General features: G+C 42.9%; 1 protein-coding gene across 2 annotated transcripts in view; it reads right to left on the bottom strand.

The window, feature by feature from the left end:
* Positions 1-1,869: 1,869 nt before the first annotated feature.
* Positions 1,870-19,083, bottom strand: part of SLC7A11 (solute carrier family 7 member 11) — a 68,900-nt gene continuing 51,686 nt past the window's right edge. For both annotated transcript variants that reach the window (XM_005525549.2, XM_088056277.1), the window contains 3 exons: positions 15,947-16,096; positions 6,895-7,072; positions 1,870-2,006 (listed from right to left, as the gene is read on the bottom strand). In XM_005525549.2, the coding sequence (XP_005525606.2) occupies positions 1,939-2,006; positions 6,895-7,072; positions 15,947-16,096 (396 nt within the window). In that variant the 3' untranslated portion in view covers positions 1,870-1,938. The remainder of the gene's footprint in view (positions 2,007-6,894; positions 7,073-15,946; positions 16,097-19,083) is intronic.

Here is a 19,083-nt window from a genome sequence, read left to right as displayed (position 1 = left end):
TCTGGATCCCATGCACTTTGCATTCATTAGGGAAGGAATGGGTTAGGTGCATTCCTGCAAGGTACCGGACAGTTTATTTTTGTCAGAGAGAAGAAGAGTTTGTGTACTTTGAAAATGCTCCATGATGACACAGGCCAAACCCCGATGAAAGGGGATGGCAGAAGATGGCCTCAAGGCAGAATTGTGACCCAAATATAAGTACTAAATAAACACATCCACTGTCAACACAAAAAAAATCTCTCAAAAAGTTTGCCTAAAAAAATTCAAATAACACTAAATTATTCTAAACAGAAAACATTTAAAGAAAAATAATTTCCAAAATGCTTTCTGTGTCTTAAATTACTGCTCTTCTCCATAAGCAGTTACTTGCATTTCCCTACTTTTGTGAAATTCCACCAGAGATACAAATCAAAAAACATGTATACATTTAAGACACATTACTGTACCTTTAAAGCCTTTAAAGCAGTAAATATTCTGGATATATACAACACATATACAATACACAGACTCCTTTTACTGTAGTGTTCTGGTTACTAGCTGTGCTTTTCTCCCAATTTAGGAAGTTAAATGTTGCTTAGTTCCATAAGAATTTTCATGAAACGTGACTTACTGAAAGCAGACAGCTCAAATAGTAGTGCAGTCAGTAGTTAGGTGTTCTTCACAGGGTGATAATAAAACTTAACCTTAAGGCTGGGTAGTCATTAAGAATACAAAACTCAATTTCTAAGTATTAAAAAACTTCTTTAACTATACAATTATATTTTTAAAAGGGCAAAATTTCAGCTCATATTTGGGCCAGAACTCAGCTCAAAAATAGTTCTGGAGATGAACTTAATTTTATTTTATCAATTTTGAAGGTCTTTCTCTGTTTCTGCTGAGATAAAACCCATGAGAAGACAGGAAAAACACATGTTCCTCAGTGTTCCAAAGCCCTGTTAACTGGAGTGTGCTTGAATGAAAAGCCCACAGATCAGGCACACATCCTATTCGAACCAGCAAATCTGCTGTTACCTGTCTTATACCTTATTCATAAAAAAGTACTTGCATTTATTGTCATGTCTCTACCACGTTCCCACTAACTGACATCTATTTCTGCCCGCCAATGCTGATAATAAAACTTTAAAATCAGATTTGCCTGACTGATAACTGCAGAACCATATGCTTCCAGACAGAAAATATTCATGTAGCAGTGGAGGTGACATTCAAATATTTTGACTCATTTGAAGGTCATTGCTCAACTTGCTGGATTTTGTGTGTGTGGGTACACAAACACTGGTAAAACAATTCTAGCCTGGTAAAAAATTTAACATGCATAAAATTTAACCTGCATAAAATTCCCATGCTAAAATCTTTCTGCCCCACTGGCAGAATTATTAAGTCTCAAAACATGTTTTTGTTGGCTACAGTATTAGAACTCTGGAATGAAGAAACCTTGAGTTTGCCATCACAAAGGTCTGGAGAGTGGTGCTTCTGCATCAGTGTCCTGGGGCTTCCAGCAGGTCAAAAGTAGTCACATCAGGCTGCCAAAGACATTGATGGGAAGAATGTAGAATGTGAAACTCAGCAGCTTTATCTCATCCTTGCCCTGGTGAGATTTGAGAACTCCAGGGACAGAAAGCAAGGTACATTCTTCACAGTTCACCCAGCTATTATACATTACTTGAACCTATCTTCAGTGACAAGGAAAACAAATGCAGTTTGTTAAAATAAGACACTGTATCAAAAGAAATAGTAAAGAGTTCCCTCATAACACAAGTACTTGCTTTCTATATATACATAACTGTGTTAAAAAAAAATTTTGCAACAGCATTATAAAAGACAATTCTGGTAAGTGACTTGTTCCTCCAGTTTGCAGCATGTTAGGATGGGGAGTAAGTCTCCCTACTCTTTTTATTTCAGGTAGAAATGAAACACCAAGCCAAAAGCTGTACATGATGATCATGATTTCTGATCTTCCTCTGCTGGGATGACTTCCAAGAGGATTTGCAATGTTATGGTTACCCTGCCTGCAAAGATAAAAGCATATACATGGTAAAATTTTGTAGGAGAGATGAAGAAGGTGACACAGTCAGGAAAATTATCTTAGCTTCTATACAGGCTACTTGCACATAGACTTCACACAACACACAGACTTCATATATATCACATATACATATGTAATTTAAACTTAAAATTTTATTCCTTTTAACTGTTTCCTGTGCCTCTGATCCAAGGCTATGCATACACAGTAATAATGGAAGGGCATGGCTGTATAATCTTACTCAATAAAAGTCTGCATGCTTTTAAAGGCTATCTTAAAAACCGACTACTCTGCATTACTGCTTAGCTTTAATCAACATGTTATGTTGAAATAAAAGTCTGGAAGAATTCAAATAAATTAATTTATCTGTGCCAAGACCTGCCTAAGCAAAAAAGAAAAAAAAAAAAAAAAGACACCCATCCAAAGTAACTTCATGTTTTCTTTTTTCATTCTGGACATTTATGTCATTCTGGTGCTTTTGGTGGTTTTCTTTTTAGGGTACTGAAGCATAAATGGCACAGTTAATTCACCTATAGCACATACAGAATAGTAAAAGAACATTTTCTTACAATTCTTTTCACTTACCACTTTTTAGTATCCTATTTTAAATAAGCAGAAATTGTTGTAAAATAAAGTTCTGATTTTCCTTGAATATCTGGCATGAATATTGACATTGACACCGTGCAAAGCCAGGAGGGTAAAACAGTGCAACTCACAGAAGATATAAACTGAAACTACTTCTCTGACCTCTTGTCTAAGGCAGATTCTATCACCCTTTCCTCCTTTCTCTGGATGTCACCAGTTCAGTGCAGTTTAGGTTGCCCTTAGACTATAAACTGATAGGGGCAGAGAGGCTGGAAGTCTCCAGGTACTGCATTTTCCTCCCATCTGCCTTCCCTACTCATAGTGGGGACATCAGAGCTGGTCTGTGTGTAGCAGGGACAAAGGACAGGAGGAAAGCCAGCAGCAGGAAAACAGCAGGGCTTCGCCCCTGCCATCCCAGCCCTTCCAGCTTTGAGGACAAGCAAAGGGAAAAAGAGAATTTTCTGAAGCTGAGCAGTGGCATGACAGCTCTTGGAAAAGAGCATGGAAGCAGAGAGAAATCCTGGGCATCTCTAGAGCTGGGTGTGATTTTATTCACCTAAGTGGACAGACCCACCAGCAGCAAGACCTTGCCCAGTCCATTTCCATGCAGCAGTTCTCTCTCCTGGGATGAAGCCACAGCAGAGCAGACAAGCTGGGGGAGCTGGCTTTCTTTGTGTTTTTTGGTTGCAATATACTCAGAATAAATCAGTATAAGGAGCACTTCCCCCTACGAAAATGTTCCAATCTGTTTCCAGTCAGTACCTCTACACTGTCTGCTTGGAGCAGTACCTAGAGTTACAGAACGAGTTTCACATTTGTTATAAGACAACATACCATGACAGGGCAGATGATTTTCCCAGCCCATTTTAAATCCTAATTTTCCCTTTTTGAGAGGAGAATTCACTACAAATGGATCCCAGCGGACAACCTTTATAAAAAAAACCCAGACCTTGTATCCACACAAGCACCACATAAAATATAGGTGAAGAAAGAAAGCAGGAATTTTATCACACATATATGACTGGACATGAAATCTATAATAACAAAATGCTGAAATAATCTCCTGTGGATCCAACCACAAACTCAACAAAGAGAAGTAAATTGAGCATATAACACTTTGTCCTAAGTGAACAAGAGTCATCCTCTGGTGTTGCTAAATAACCCTGGCAGAGATATTTTGTTATATAAAGAGATCTCATTTCCAGCAAGGGCTCAGCTATGAAAAAAAGTAGGATTCAGCTTTTTACCTCCTCACAATTCAACCCACTATAAAGAAAAAGATGTTTTAAGTGTGAGTATAAAGTTGGGTTTTCAAATGAGGAAGAGTAGATAGAAACATTCTCATGCTGGTGATGCATCCTTTTACACACTGATTTGCTGCTTAGGATTTGCTATGCTAAACTTTTTTCATTTTCACATTTGTTTTACAAAGAGCACGAATGCAGAGGTCAATTGAAGCCTTTACTAGCTGAAAATTATATGTTCCATCACATCTACTACTACAGCAAAATTCCTTTGGGAGAAGAGAGAACAAAATGTTATTCTCATTGCAAAATACCATCTCAGAATCTACAAAGCCTACAAACTGTAAAGTTACCTTTTGTTCAATGCAGCAATTTTGTAAAGAGAATGGGTAACGTAAATGTCGTAAGTACAGAACAAAGACTTCCAACCTTGGGAGAGGATTCCTTGGTAATCCATTTGAGGCTCTGCTAGTGTTATCAGCCTGAAACTCCTTTCAGAAATATATGTATCTTCACACTGGCTCTTATCCCGCTACCCACTCCAGCTGCTCAATATCCCTTTCTTTCCTCTGATCCTTATAAAGCCTACTCAGGATATTCCCATGACCTTATGTGGGGGGCTGGTCTGTACCCATGGGTATTTGCACCTTATGGGCTTTATGAGCAAGAGCCATCTCTCATTGACAAAGCACAGCTGGGCAGCTGAACCAGTCAATGCTTCAAGAAAGTGACTTTTCAAAGCCTCACACCAGCAGCCCATGCGCTGATCCTGGCAAATGAACCAACTTGTGAACAGTACTGGTAGCACAGCAGTGTGTTCAGGCTAGCAGGTTCCTACTTCTCCTCTGGTACACACAAAATACTTTGGTTAAGTCTATGTAGATAGGATTCATCACATTCTCCTTCGTAAAAAAAAAAAAAAAAATAAACAACAAACGTAATTTACCTTCTCATAGAAAGTTACCCAGTTACTCTGGCAAAAATCTACCTCTTTAATGACAATCCCATTTTTTTATACTGTCCTTTACCTCATGTCAGGAATTACACTTTCATGCCTATGTTAGACATACTGTTTCAAGGTTAGAATCTCACAGAGGCACCTTAAGTCAATTTATCCTCATTCAATACCTTTTGTAAATGTTCTCAGGCTATACAATGGGACTTCCAAAATAATGCCAGCTGAAATGACTCCACACAGAAGGTTTATTGCTTCTTCTTAGGGAAAAGAAAAATCTGTTTATTTCACAAGTAAATCTCCACTCTGCTCCACCTCAAAACTGTTAGCATCAGTTTTCCATCATTACTGTTTTTATTTTGGGGATGATAATTGCAGAGCAAAGAAGCTGTTTCCCTCACTGACTGGCTTCTCCTGCCTTCCCCTCTGAGCCAGTACACCATGCCCATCCATAGATATGACACAGGCACAAAGACTTCCTTCTAGGAGGAGAATTTTGTGTTATCTCAAAAGCTAGAAATTATTCACCTTCATTGTCACAGCTGGCAGTAAAATCTTCACATCTATCCAGTCTACCTTAAAGAGAATATTCTTTCTCTTGCCCAAGTAATGTAGTTCAACACTGGCATCCCGTGGCCAAAGATTCAAGTAGCTGTATTCCAAAACCTCTGAGATATGATAGAAAATGCCAAAAAGCTCCTGGATTTGATAAGGGAAAAACTCCTAGACCCTGAAAGTCAAGACTGAGAAATTATAAACCGACTAAACCCTAACTACTTAATAGAATGTCCTTCTGCATAAAACTGCTTTAATTTGTACTGAAGATTTCTACCCATTCCCAGGACACTGCAAGTAATTTATAACTTTTGGGCTATAAAATCAAGATTTTGCTGGCCTAAACTAACATCTTTTTCTGTAAGTGCTTTCTGCCCTATTGCCTATGGATTTCCCAGCATATATTGAGATATTCTACAGCAGATAGGATATAACTTTTAAACATATTTATACTGAAAAAATACATACAACTGGTTATACTGTAATTACATATAAAAGTATTATTATTTTCTTGTGAGCAGCTCATTTTAAATCATTGATTAAGACTGAAGCACAGAAGACAATATGCACTTTTGATTCATCAGCTATAGAAATCAACTATTTTTAGTTAAAGATTTCACAGGATGAGTTTTAGTTTTGCAGCGAAAGATTTTCTTTTTGCTGTGTTCAATAAATTATCCATAATTCCTGCAATATTTTGCCAATGGTCTTATTTCATGTTTTGAAAATTCACTTTATTTTGGAAGCCTATCATCCTGAGTAATAAAAAAATGAGAATAAAGAACTGTAATAAATGATATTGACTTCTAATTGAAATGTTCCAAGTAATCCTTCTCTAACACATTAGAACTTCCACAAATCCTTTCAAAACCTTTCAGAAATGGTACAGAAAGGATTCTCAGTGTATTTCAGGCATGAAATAGCCAAGTCACACAGAAGTTATTCTTCATGAAGCACAGAAATAATTTCCATAGAGGCATGTCAGCCATGGTGTATACTGCTCTCACCTTGTCAGGAGCCACTGCTAAGGACAATATCCCCAAGCCCAACCTGCCTGAACCTTCCAGACATTTCCAGTTCCATTCCAAACACTCCTCAGTGGTCCACAGACACATAGTCTCAGTAGAGGAACACCAAGCTCATCCTGTCATCTCAGCTGTTCTGCTCAAGGTTCAAAACAGATTCTGCAAAGAGTGCAGTACTGTTTTTATTAGCACAGAGACGGGGTCAGGAGAAGATGATGGTGATTTAAAAGGAATTAGATATTTGTAGGGGAGGGAGGGGAAGAAGCATCAGTCATTTAAAGTCAATCACTGGCTGAAGAACAGCCTTGCTGTGAATGTACCTCATTAGTTAGGGGACACTGATTGCCACTGGCAGAGCAATGCTACAGCATGTGCCCAAAAGCAACTTGTGTTGTCAGCCCTAGCTCAGAGCAGCTGAGACCATCAATCTGAAGGAATTCACAACAGGGGAGAGCTCTGAGAAACTCCTGGAGTCAGCATGAAGGAGAGAAGTCCCATACCAGGACTTACCTAGAAGCTTTCTGAACCACTTTGGTTTATTGTCCCATACAATAAAGAGGTAGTAGGCAGGAATGCCAGTCAGGGTTATTGCAAATCCAATCCCTGTGTTCACTGGGTCAGAGTAAAGTGACAGCACAACCATGAAGAGGCAAGTGAAGGAAAACAATGCTGGAATAAACAGAGGAACCTGAAAAATAACCACACAAAGAAACATTAAAAGATAAGGTCAATGCAAAGATACGACTAAGGCATTTAACATTTCATGAAATATAAATTGGATAAGACCCAGCAGTACAGGACAGTTCTGGAGAAATAAGGATATCTAGAACAAGCACACAAAATGCCAGTGTCTGCAGAAGCCAAGCCCTGCTGACTGCTATAAAGTGGGCACCACAGAAGGCTTTTAATTATACTCTAAAACACACTAGTGTTTTACATCCATTAAAATGTAAGGACTGTAAATAAGTTACATTGTTAAAGCTCTAATCACCCAGCATATAAGTAAGCAGCTCTAACCACAGTAAAGATTTCCATTTTGATGATTACCTACTAGAAAACATTTTAAAACACAACCAGGAGCTCAAGTCACCTTTTGAAACTATTAAGAACATATTGATTTTCTTCCTAAGGTAAAAATCAAAATCTAGCAAAAGAGAGCAAATTAAACACTAATTTGACTAGTGATAAAGACATTTGAAAGTGTTATGCACCTGATAGCCACTGAAAAAGCACTTTCTGACTGTATGACTGATAGCATTGCCAGTGTCACTGTTAAAAGCACACAAAGTAACCATATCAAATTTATCTGCTCAACTTTCAAAAAACCAATACAATCACTCTCTTAACAACTCTCTGAAGGAAATACCTACAGGCATGGCTTATGATACATTAAATGTAATGGAGAATTGAGAATTCCTTAGAGATTGTTCTCTTCCTTTCATGCCTCAAAGCATTACTATTCCTCTTTCTTTTGCACTGTCAAAGCATTTTTTTAATCAAAGCAAAATAGGTTGTACTGTTCACCTTCTTATTTACTAATATACCTACACAGGTATGCAACAATTCAGATTCTTAGTTCTTCACAAAATAGTCTTCTTGGCAGCATCTAAATAGGGATATATTTCTCAATTTTTTGAGGATAGATATTATCTTTCTGGATACACAATGAGACAACTTAGTATGATGCTACTCAAAATGAACAAGAAAAATAGCTACTATTCAAAAGGCTGGACTATTAGCATTTTCTTTCTGGGTTCACGATAACTCTGTCTGCAAATCCCCTGCAAGTGTCAAATATTACAATAATCACACTAACTAATTTGCACAGAAAATTGGAATATTTGATATTGGATATGCAATAACATTGCCTCGGCTTTGGAAGTCAGGTGTTGGCTAGGGAGGGCAGGAGCCTCCTTTGGAATGAAAATGTAGACCCCCTCCCTCCGAATTATTATAGTTCTGAGCTCAAGGGGCTTTCAGGCAGAGATGTGGGGATAGGAATAACAGTTCTTTACTAGTGTGTATAACAAGGCAAACAAACAACAATAACTACAGCGTTAGCAAGAAAACAAAACCAGGGACCCCGTGACAGCTTTCTCAGCTGAGACAGGAAGGGATGGAGGAGAGGCTTTGTTTCACAAACCCCCTCGGGCAGTCAGTCCCGGTGCTCCTGCAGGGCTCTGAGGAACAGTCGGCTGGAACAGCAGGGATGAGCAGAGATCCTGGGCCGGTGGATGAGGTGTATCAGCAACTCTGTGGCGGTGGCTGGCACTGCCACACGTCCCGGCAGGACAGGGGGTGTGAGGCCCAGCAAGGAAGAGGGAAGAAGGAGAAGAAGCAGCAGCTCCATCTGGGTGATGGCGAAATTCCCTTCCTTCCACAGCAACAGCTCCCAGCAAAGTGTCCTTCTCCGAAGCTGAAGAAGCCCACCAAACTGTCCCCGCCTTCCCCTTTTCCTGCCCCTCTTTCCCCTGGGCCCAGCCGAACTCTTTGTGTTTCTCAAGTACCCACCAAGTACCAGCAGTCAGAGTTCACCAGCAACTAATGGGAAAAAATTCCCCTGGTGAGCCAGAACTAAAAAAAGGACACCTACCCCCAACATTATCCACTCCGATTTTTTTCCCATACCAAAATGTTACATCAAATTTTAAACCTTTAAACTACTTTAACTATATACCTATGTACATGCAGATACAGATACAAGCACAGTGTCATGGGTAGTTCACCCTAAAACAAGGTCCCCTTGAGGTATGCACTGGGTCTCTCCATCCTTTTGCATCACCCACCAGATGCAACCTGTCTCTGAGCAAAGACAACCCCACGGATGGGATTGTCTTTGCTGGAGGCAGAATTAACCCAAACAGTTTTTCCCAGCATACCTCTCATATGTACCACTGGAACCTTATCTCCATCTGTTGTTCTAAAGGGCTCAGATTGGGCAGGGCCCGCTCGGTTAGTGGAACCTCGGGTGTTTACTAATCATGTGGCTTTTGCTAAATTAATCTCCCAGTTCTTGAAAGTGCCCCTATCCAGGGCCTTCAAGCTGGTTTTAAGCAGACCATTGCACCATTCGACTTTCCCAGCTGCTGGTGCATGATAAGGGATTTGGTACACCCACTCAATGCCATGTTCCCTAGCCCAGCTGTTTATAAGGTTATTCTTGAAATGAGTCCCATTGTCTGACTCAATCCTCTCAGGGGTACCATGCCTCCAAAGGACCTGCTTTTCAAGTCCCAGGATGGTGTTCCGGGCAGTGGCATGAGGCACAGGGTAGGTTTCCAACCATCCAGTGGTGGCTTCTACCATCGTGAGCACGTAGCGCTTGCCTTGGCGGGTTTGGGGCAGTGTGATGTAGTCAATCTGCCAGGCCTCCCCATACCTATATTTGGACCACCGCTCACCATACCATAGTGGCTTCAGCCACTTGGCCTGCTTGATCGTGGCACACGTCTCACAGTCATGGATAACCTGAGAAATACTATCCATGGATAGGTCTACTCCTCGGTCTCGTTCTCACTTGTAAGTGGCATCTCTACCCTGATGACCTGAGGCGTCATGGGCCCATCGAGCTAGGAACAACTCACCTTTGTGTTGCTAATTTAAGTCTATCTTTGACACTTCTATCTTTGCATCCTGATCCACCTGCTCACTGTTTTGGTGCTCTTCATTCGCTTGACTCCTGGGGACATGGGCATCTGATGGACCTCCACAGTTTCTCTACCCTGGTAGCGATGTCTTTCTACTCATCAGCAGCCCAGATTGGTTTTTCCTTATGCTGCCAATTGACCCTTTTCCACCTTTCCAGCCATCCCCACAGAGCATTGGCTACCATCCATGAATCAGTGTAGAGGTAGAACTTTGGCCACTTCTCTCTTTCAGCAATGTCCAGGGCTAGTTGAACAGCTTTCAGTTCAGCATGTTGGCTTTATCCACTCTCTCCTTCAGAAGTGTCTGCGACCTGTCGTGTGGGGCTCCATACAGCTGCTTTCCACATCTGGTTCATCCCTACAATGCGACAGTTACCATCAGTGAAAAGAGCATAACGTGTTTCTTCTGTTGGCAACAGTTTTACGGTGGAGCTTTTTCAGCCCATGTCACTTATTCCTGCTCCTCTTCATCCGTGAGACTAAAGTTTTCACTTTCTGGCCAGTTTGTAATTATCTCCAAAATCCCAGGGTGATTTGGGTTTCTAATACGGGCGCGCTGCATGATGAGGGTGATCCACTTGCTCCATGTAGCATTGGTGACATGGTGGGTAGCAGGAACCTTTCTTTTAAACATCCACCCCAGCACCGGTAATCAGGGTGCCAGGAGTTGTGCTTCCATGCCAATCACTTCTGAGGCGGCTTGGTCTCCTTCATAGGTGGCTAAGATTTCTTTCTCTGTGGGAGTGTAGTTGGCTTCGGACCCTCTGTAGCTTCGGCTCCAGAATCCCAGTGGTCGGCCTCGAGTCTCCCCAGGCACTTTCTGCCAAAGGCTCCAGGACAAGCCATTGTTCCCAGCTGCAGAGTAGAGCACGTTCTTCACGTCTGGTCCTGTTCTGACTGGGCCAAGGGCTACCACATGGGCCATCTCTTGTTTGATCTGGGAAAAGGCTTGCTGCTGTTCAGGGCCCCAGTGGAAATCATTCTTTTTTCAGGTAACCAGGTAGAGAGAGCTCACAATCCGACTGTACTCAGGAATGTGCATCTTCCAAAAACCTATGGCACCTAGGAAAGCTTGCGTTTCCTTATTGCTGGTTGATGGAGACATCACTGTGATCTTATTAATGACTTCAGTGGGAATCTGATGTCGTCCGTCTTGCCACTTTGCCCCCAGGAACTGGATCTCTCGAGCAGGTCTTTTGACTTTGTTCTTGATGGCAAAGCCAGCTTCCAGCAGAATCTGGATGATCCTTTTTTAAATATTTCCACTGCCGTGTTCCCTCACACAATGATGTCATCAATGTACTGCAGATGTTCTGGAGCCTCACCCTTTTCCAGGGCAGCCTGGATCAGTCCATGGCAGATGGTGGGGCTGTGCTTCCACCCCTGGGGCAGTCGGTTCCAGGTGTCTGCACTCCCCTCCATGTGAAGGCAAACTGAGGCCTGCATTCTGCTGCCAGGGGAATGGAGAAAAATGCATTGGCAATGTCAATAGCGGCGTACCACTTCGCTGCCTTGGACTCCAGCTCGTACTGGAGCTCCAGCATGTCCAGCACAGCAGTGCTCAGCAGTGGAGTCACTTCATTCAATACATGATAGTCCACAGTCAATCTCCATTCTCTGTCAGACTTGTGCACAGGCCAAATGGGACTGTTGAAGGGTGAATGGCTTTTGCAGATCACCCCTTGGCTCTCCAGCTCACAGATCATCTTGTGGATGGGGATCACAACATCTTGATTCGTCCAATACTGCCAGTGGTGCACTGTCGAGGTGGCAATTGGTACTCGCTGTTCTCCCACCTTCAGGAGTCCTACTGCAGATGGGTTCTCTGATAGTCCAGGCAAGGTGTTCAATTGCTTAATGTCCTCTGCCTCCACAGCAGCTATTCCAAAAGCCCACCTGAGTCCCTTTGGGTCTTTGTAATAGCCATTTTGAAGGAAGTCTATGCCCAGAATACACGGGGCCTCTGGGCCAGTCACAATGGGATGTTTCCGCCACTCCTTCCCAGTCAGGCTCACCTCAACTTCTAACAGAATCAATTGCTGTGATCTCCCCATCACCCCAGCAATGGAGACAGGTTCTGCCCCCACATTGATAGCATTAAGGTACACTGTGCACCAGTATCAACTAAATCTTTGTATTTTTGTGGTTCTGATGTGCCAGGCCATTGGATCCACACTGTCTAAAAGACCTGGTTTTCCCGTGCCTCTTCCTGGCTAGAGGCAGGGCCCCTCTAGCACTGATTATCCCCCCTGGGCATACATGCTAGAGGTTCCTTCAAGGGGATCATCCTCTTTTCTGTAATATCTGGCAGTTTGGTCACGGGAGGTTGAGGCTACCTTCACTTTAGTGGAACTTTTTTTGTTAATGGTTCCCTCCCTAAGTTGACACACTCGTGCTGCCAGGGCAGAAGTGGGCTTCCTATCCCACTTTCCCATGTCTTCCCTATGGTCATGCAAAAAGAACGACAGCTCAGCTTGTGGGGTGTACCCTCTCTCTCTAGCTGGGGGACGTTTGGCTTGGAGTTTGGGGCTTGTGACTCGCACTGGTGCCATATGGGAACTGCTCTTCCTCATCTCTTCCCTCATTTCCTTAATTTCTTCTTTGAATCACTGCAGAGACCTGAGCTTGCAGCGGGCCATGGACCATACTCTCATAGCTTCTAAGCTTGTTGGTGACAGAACACCCTGTCTCTCGGTTGTTATCAGCATTAATCATTGCGATGAAGGTGGTGTATTCACATGGCCCTAGACTTGCCAGACTCCACAACATCTGCCCAGTGCACCTGACTTTGTCGGGGTCATTATCATGCTGTCCACCCCTCCCAAAAAGGACCTCCAATACCACCACTTCTCTCAGCTGTTGGATCCCTTCCTCAACGGATTTCCAGCTTTTTCCATGATGGTGCTCTTCCATTCTCTCTCTGTGAACAAACTTCTCTCTTACACTCATTAAAAGCTGCTCCCAGAGGGAAAGGGGCTCCGGCTCCCTGACGAATACCTGATTCACACCTGAGTCCTGGGTCAAGGGTCCCACATTCTTTGCCTCACCACCATCCAGCTGCATGCCTGTACCCATAAGGTCCCAGACCCGAAGTAACCAGGTCACATAAGCCTCATGCCCCCAAGCTCACAATGTCTTTTGGCAGATTACAGAGGCTCTCATGCATCAGGGACTTGGTGATGATCTCAACCTCTGGCTCCCCTGTGGGTTGTGAGGGCCCTCCTTTCTTATCCTTATCAACAGGGTGCTGTGATTTCATCTTAGACTTACTCATTTCCACAGGGCAAATGCTGCTGGCTGTGACTGCCCTTGTGGTTCAGCTGCAACCTGGACGGTTGTAACATCTGCGTGTTCCACTGCAGCACCATCAGACTCTCCCTCTTCGAGGCAGGGGGAGGGTTTCTCAGCAGCTGAGGAAATGCACTCCTTTAGCATCTGGCCCATCTCATGTATCTCCCTCACCAGAACCCCCACCCACTCTGGGTGGTTCATTTCTGAGGTGGGCTCTGGGGCGGTGTCAGGCTCTGGGGCAGCACCCCTATTCTCTGGGGTAGGTGTCAGGGTGCTTATTCCAGTCAAACTCCCCTTATCTCTGAATGCTAAGTAGAACAGGCCTATCAGCAACACCAGCCAGTGTATGGTGTCATTAGCACCTAGAGAAGATTTTAACCCTTTGAAAACTGGTGGGGTAAGCCCAAGGAACTGGGTGAAAGGTTGGGAGAAAATTTCCCCAGGTGTCATCTTCTCCCAGTAGGTGCCATTATTAAAGCAACCCCAAAACCATCCAGTTAGTGTGTGACAGCTCTGAATCCATGAGCCCGCCATCCAGAGGAAATTAAACATTCACAAATTCCTCACCTTATCAACCCACAAAACAAACTGGATAACAGCCACACAAGCCTTAGTTATAGGACCCATATTTAGGTAAGGTGGAGCAAATGGGAGAAATATAGCTGTGACCACATGCCACCCGAACCTGGGTAAGCTAAACAACATGGTTCTACCTAACAAGGTTTCTAAATTCAGCACACAAAAGTTAGGTTATTTAAGAATTGTTATTCCTTTTTTGACCTTTTTTTCTCAGTGCCCTCAGGCCCCACTGTTGGGCACCAAAATTTTGAAATCAAGGTGTTCTCAGGCAGAGATGTGGGGATAGGAATAACAGTTCTTTACTAGTATGTATAACAAGGCACACAAACAACAATAACTACAGCGTTAACAAAAAAACAAAACCAGGGACCCTGTGACAGCCTTCTTGGCCGAGAAGGGAAGGGATGGAGGAGAGGCTTTGCTTCACAAACCACCTCAGGTGGGCAGTCCCGGTGCTCCTGCAGGGCTCTGAGGAACAGCAGCTGGAAAAGCAGTAATGAGCTGAGATCCTGGGCCGGTGGCTGAGGTGCATCAGCACCTCCGCGGCGGTGGCTGGCACTGCCACATGTCCCGGCAGGACAGGGGGTGCAAGGCCCAGCAAGGAAGAGGGAAGAAGGAGAAGAAGAAGCAGCAGCTCCGTCTGGGTGATGGCGAAATTCCCTTCCCTCCACAGCAACAGATCTCAGTGAAGTGTCCTCTGAAGCTGAAGAAGCCCACCAAACTGTCCCTGCCCTCCTCTTTTCCTTCCCCGCTTTCCCCCTGGGCCCAACTTTGTCTTTCTCAAATATCCACCCATAAGAGACGGTCTGAAGATTTCCCTCATCTGTCTCACAACCGTCTCAAGGACAGACCCTGAATATCACAAGGGACTTGGTTTAGGGGTTCAGGCCTAGATGAGGTGGATGTTTGCAAAGTGACTGCTTGCAGGTGGTTGCACAGTACACTGCCCTCGTTCCTGCTGGTGAGAAGAGGCTTTTGTGTGGTACCCTGCACAATGGGTTTCCACAACACATTGCCCTCGTTCCTGCTGGCGAGAAGAGGCTTGAAAGACGTGGTTTGCTCTGTACCCTACACCTGCCCCCTGCACAATGGAATTCATCACAATGATCATCAATCTCCTCTGTTTTTGGCCCTGTGACTCTCGCTTTGTAAAAGACTATAAAATTACACCCCGAATTTACCTTCCTTTGAGATCTCCCCAACAGACAGAAGACTCTGCGTCATTGGACGGCTGAGTGGACTTCGACATTGGTAGCTATAATCCCCTTACTCTCTTTTCCTTATGCTTTGCTTTCTCTTCTTTTCCTTCTATCACATACTAGTGCTGATGAGCACTCAATAAAATGTGTTTTGCTGTTTAAGTCCTTGGTTTGCTGATAATCTTTTGTACTCTAAGATCCAATAAAAGAACCACACCATGAATCCCACCTTGTGGGTCATAACACCACCAAGTACCAACAGTCAGGGTTTCCCAGCAACTAATGCGTAAAAATTCCACAGGTGAGCCAGAACTAGAAGAAGGACACCTAATCCCCAACAGACATAAATGCTCTCTCTCATAAATTCTAATGCTTGACATGACTTTTTGGTGGTAAAATTATCCCTACCTTTATCAAAAGAGACATTAAATAGAATAAAAAGACTGGCTGAAAATTAGGTTGGCACATGTAACCCCAATATTTGCAGTCTGAACCCTTTGTGACTGCAGAGGGCTCAAGGTATTCCCACACATCACACAGTTCACATCACACAGCCTGAACACAATAGACAGGCAAAACTGAGCAAACACCTTCATCTCAGCACAGCAGCTTCAGTCTCTGCCCCCCAAGCACAGGGAAGAGGCAAGAATTCTTTTCCAGAATGGAACACAGCTGGGGTAGCACTGGGGACCTTGCAGAAAAACTCTGTCTTCACTGCAAAACACTGTTTTCTCTTAAATCTGTTTTTCCTGAAAAAGAGTTACATCAGAAAATGCTCCTTTGCTATCTGACTACAGGACAGAAAGGAAGGAGGATTCATGTAAAATAGTAGAGAGCAGATGTTACCTTGAAAGGACGAGGCATATCAGGACGTTTATATCTGAGATAAATCAACCCAGCAACTACTAGTCCAATAAAAAGCCACCTGGCAAAGCTGAGGAAATTCAAGAGGCTGTAGAGATCCCCGTTGAATAACATTATCATTGTGAGAGGATGCTGCAAAAGAAATTCAGAGCATAAGAGGGGTTCAGTAGATCGATCTCTATTATTTTACAGCAGTGATGTCAAATGTTCCCACAGGGACAAAGCAGCACAGCCTTATGCACACACCTGAGTGCCACAGACTTCAGGCTTGCCTTTGTCATGCAATCAGGTGTGTGATCAATGTCTAGCTGTCCCCTGAGATCACTTTGGAATAATATATACCTGTCCTGGGTGGCCACACATAGTCAATACAAATCTGCCCCCTGTGACCCAGACAAAAATACACAGGCAGACTGCACCACCAAAGTGCTGGAGCATCCTGGGCAGAATTCTCATGGGATATGAGCCCACTGCAGGTTTAGTTGCTCATTGCTGATGCAAATGATAAGAACAGTTAAATTTTGGTCACATCTGATCATATGAAAGCAGAGGTCTCTAGGTGTTTTGTGGAAGGAAAACATCCTAGTCCCTCAGGCTTCAAAGGGGAAGTAAGCAAAGCAGATGAAAAAGAAATGGCAAGGGGCAGTTCCACACCATGAGATGCCAGCTGGGCACACTGGGCTGCCACCAGCTTAGTTTTGCCTTTCAGACTTGCAGAGTGCAGACTTACTGCACATTGTAAATGCAAATATTTATAAGCAGAAGGAAGAATTTAGCTGTCATTCAGGCAGCTACAGAAGAGCTAGAAGGAGAGGAGACACCAGACTAGTGTTTCTCCTAAAAAAGCTAGTCTGAATACAAGGCTTCTGAAAGGCAGGTAGAAGGTTATGTATAAAATAGAGTGTTTTGTCGTGAGTTAGATGGTTAGTGAAGGCTACATGGATCTATTTCAAAGTAGTATCTGGACAAAAAATGTCTGCATTTGGGCATGAAGGACTAAGTCAAATTCCCCATATCCCTCATTCTTCAGCAAGAGGGAAGATCCTGGAAGTAAGAGCCTTTAGATTTATAACAATGCAATAGGTGAAATCAGCTGCAGATATAGTAAAACACTGAGCTAAATCTTTAAACAGAGAAAATTAACTTGTATGATTTATCTAGATTCACAGCCTCTCCTTTTTTTTTAAAAGCAGTGCAGACAACATGGATTTGAATCAGAAGGATCAATATTTCAAATGTGGATCTCTGGACTCCAACTTTTAATGGCTTACAAAGTCCTTGGTTACTTACATATAGATATTAAACAAACTCCTACATAAATGTCAAGGGAAATTGTACCACTGAATTATATTGGGCAAGATTTCTTCTCTACAGACTCAGCCTCTAAAAGTTTAAAATCTGTTATAACTATAATGCAAGCTATATGCAAGTGAAAGAGAGCTATCCTCTCTCCTTCAAAAAATACAAGAAAAGAAGAGAAAAACCACAAGAAAGCAGGATTACAATCAGATTGCATGACTTCTGTGAGTTACTACACACATCTATCAAATTCCTCACATTGGTGAGGAATACTTCTGGTCCAGGTAGCTCAACTTGCGAATTCAGATGCAGACTAAGATGCAGATTGAAATGCAGACTGAGCTCATAGATCCATTCGGAAGGCTGACAAGAGGCCATGAAGTGCCAGCCTTTGGGATAACAAAGCGTATGAAAGACTGGTGACTCCAGCCAGAGGAAGAGACAATGGGTGACACAGCAGGAGCCAGGAATTGCTGACCCTTCGGATACCAAAGCAGATGAAGACTGGTGAAGCCAGCAAAGTGGATGAACACAGAGATGGAGGAGGAAACAAGGACTTGGAAGGAAGAAAAAGACTTCTGGGGAGAATGTAGGGTATAAAAGCCATGGGATTCCTTTGCTGGGGGTCCCCTCCTCAGGGGCACAGGTTCATCTGTTTCTGTGTTCCTGTGCTGGGACTAAGTGGCTTTATGGAATGAGACATCTGATACTCTGCCATGGAAAACTCAGGGCTGAAGCAGTGGGGAAACCAGGCCTGTGAGTAGGATGTGCAGGAGTCCAGCGGTGACCCATTGAGTCACCAGAGCCACCACTGTGAAGGGGCTATGGTCCCAGCAGTGATCTGGCATTGGGCGTGTGATTGCCAGGAAGTCTCGTGAATGGTCAGACTGGGAAATTTCTCTAGGAACATACACACATAAACAAATTTCTTAATTTCAAAAAAAGGTGTTGTTTTTTAATTTAGCAAGCTTCAAACACATGCTTGTTTTCTCACTTTATCCTGAAGAGCTCTTTCCTTTCTTACAGTGTGCAGAACTTGGAAGGAGAAATAAAATAGGGAAATGCTAAAATCACTATTGATTTAGATTATATCCTGCCACTGCTCTATTTGCAATAAGGTTAGCTAAAACATTGCAATCTTTGAAGGAAAGCCATCTTCATATGAGAATCTGACTTTTTCAAAGGAAATCAATGCACTGGTGTAACAGGACCATATGCAATAGCAGAAAACGTCTGTCAGTAAAAAATAATGTATTAATACATTTTGTGCATTTCATTCCACAAAAAATAGTCAATGCAATTAACTCACAAGGTATGACTACACCCAAAGAAATAAATTAAAACTAAATGTTTATGGAAAATTGATTTCATTAAAACTTGTCACCATAATCACACTGCCTAATTTTCAAAATTTCAAAGCCTATAGTTGTATGTGTACACATAAAATCCAACAACTCAGCAGTGAGCTTACAGGCATCAATAGCAAAAACTGATTCAAATTCCACAAGCATTTGCTCTTACTAGCATAGACTCACAGGTGCATCTTTTGCTTTGGCTGTAAGTCCCCAAATATGGCAGAGGCCTACCCAGATACACTGCAGTCATTGATCCCAAAAGAGGGGCTGAACACCCATGACTATCAAGACTGCAAGTTAAGTGAGAATCTTCCTCGCACTGTAAAACTGAACTTTGAAGTTGATATTTTGACATTTAGTCTTAACATTTTACCATACAAATTAGTCTGCAAAGCTAACACATGGCTAACATTTACCTTTGCTACTTATTTTAGAAGTCAGTAATAGTATTTCCACTAAAGCACC

This window comes from Pseudopodoces humilis, chromosome 6 (genome assembly GCF_049639895.1).
Source record: "Pseudopodoces humilis isolate 2021_Gansu_Grassland_sample_001 chromosome 6, ASM4963989v1, whole genome shotgun sequence".
In the NCBI taxonomy this organism is placed as follows: domain Eukaryota; kingdom Metazoa; phylum Chordata; class Aves; order Passeriformes; family Paridae; genus Pseudopodoces; species Pseudopodoces humilis.
This window is presented reverse-complemented; position numbering and strand designations above follow the sequence as displayed.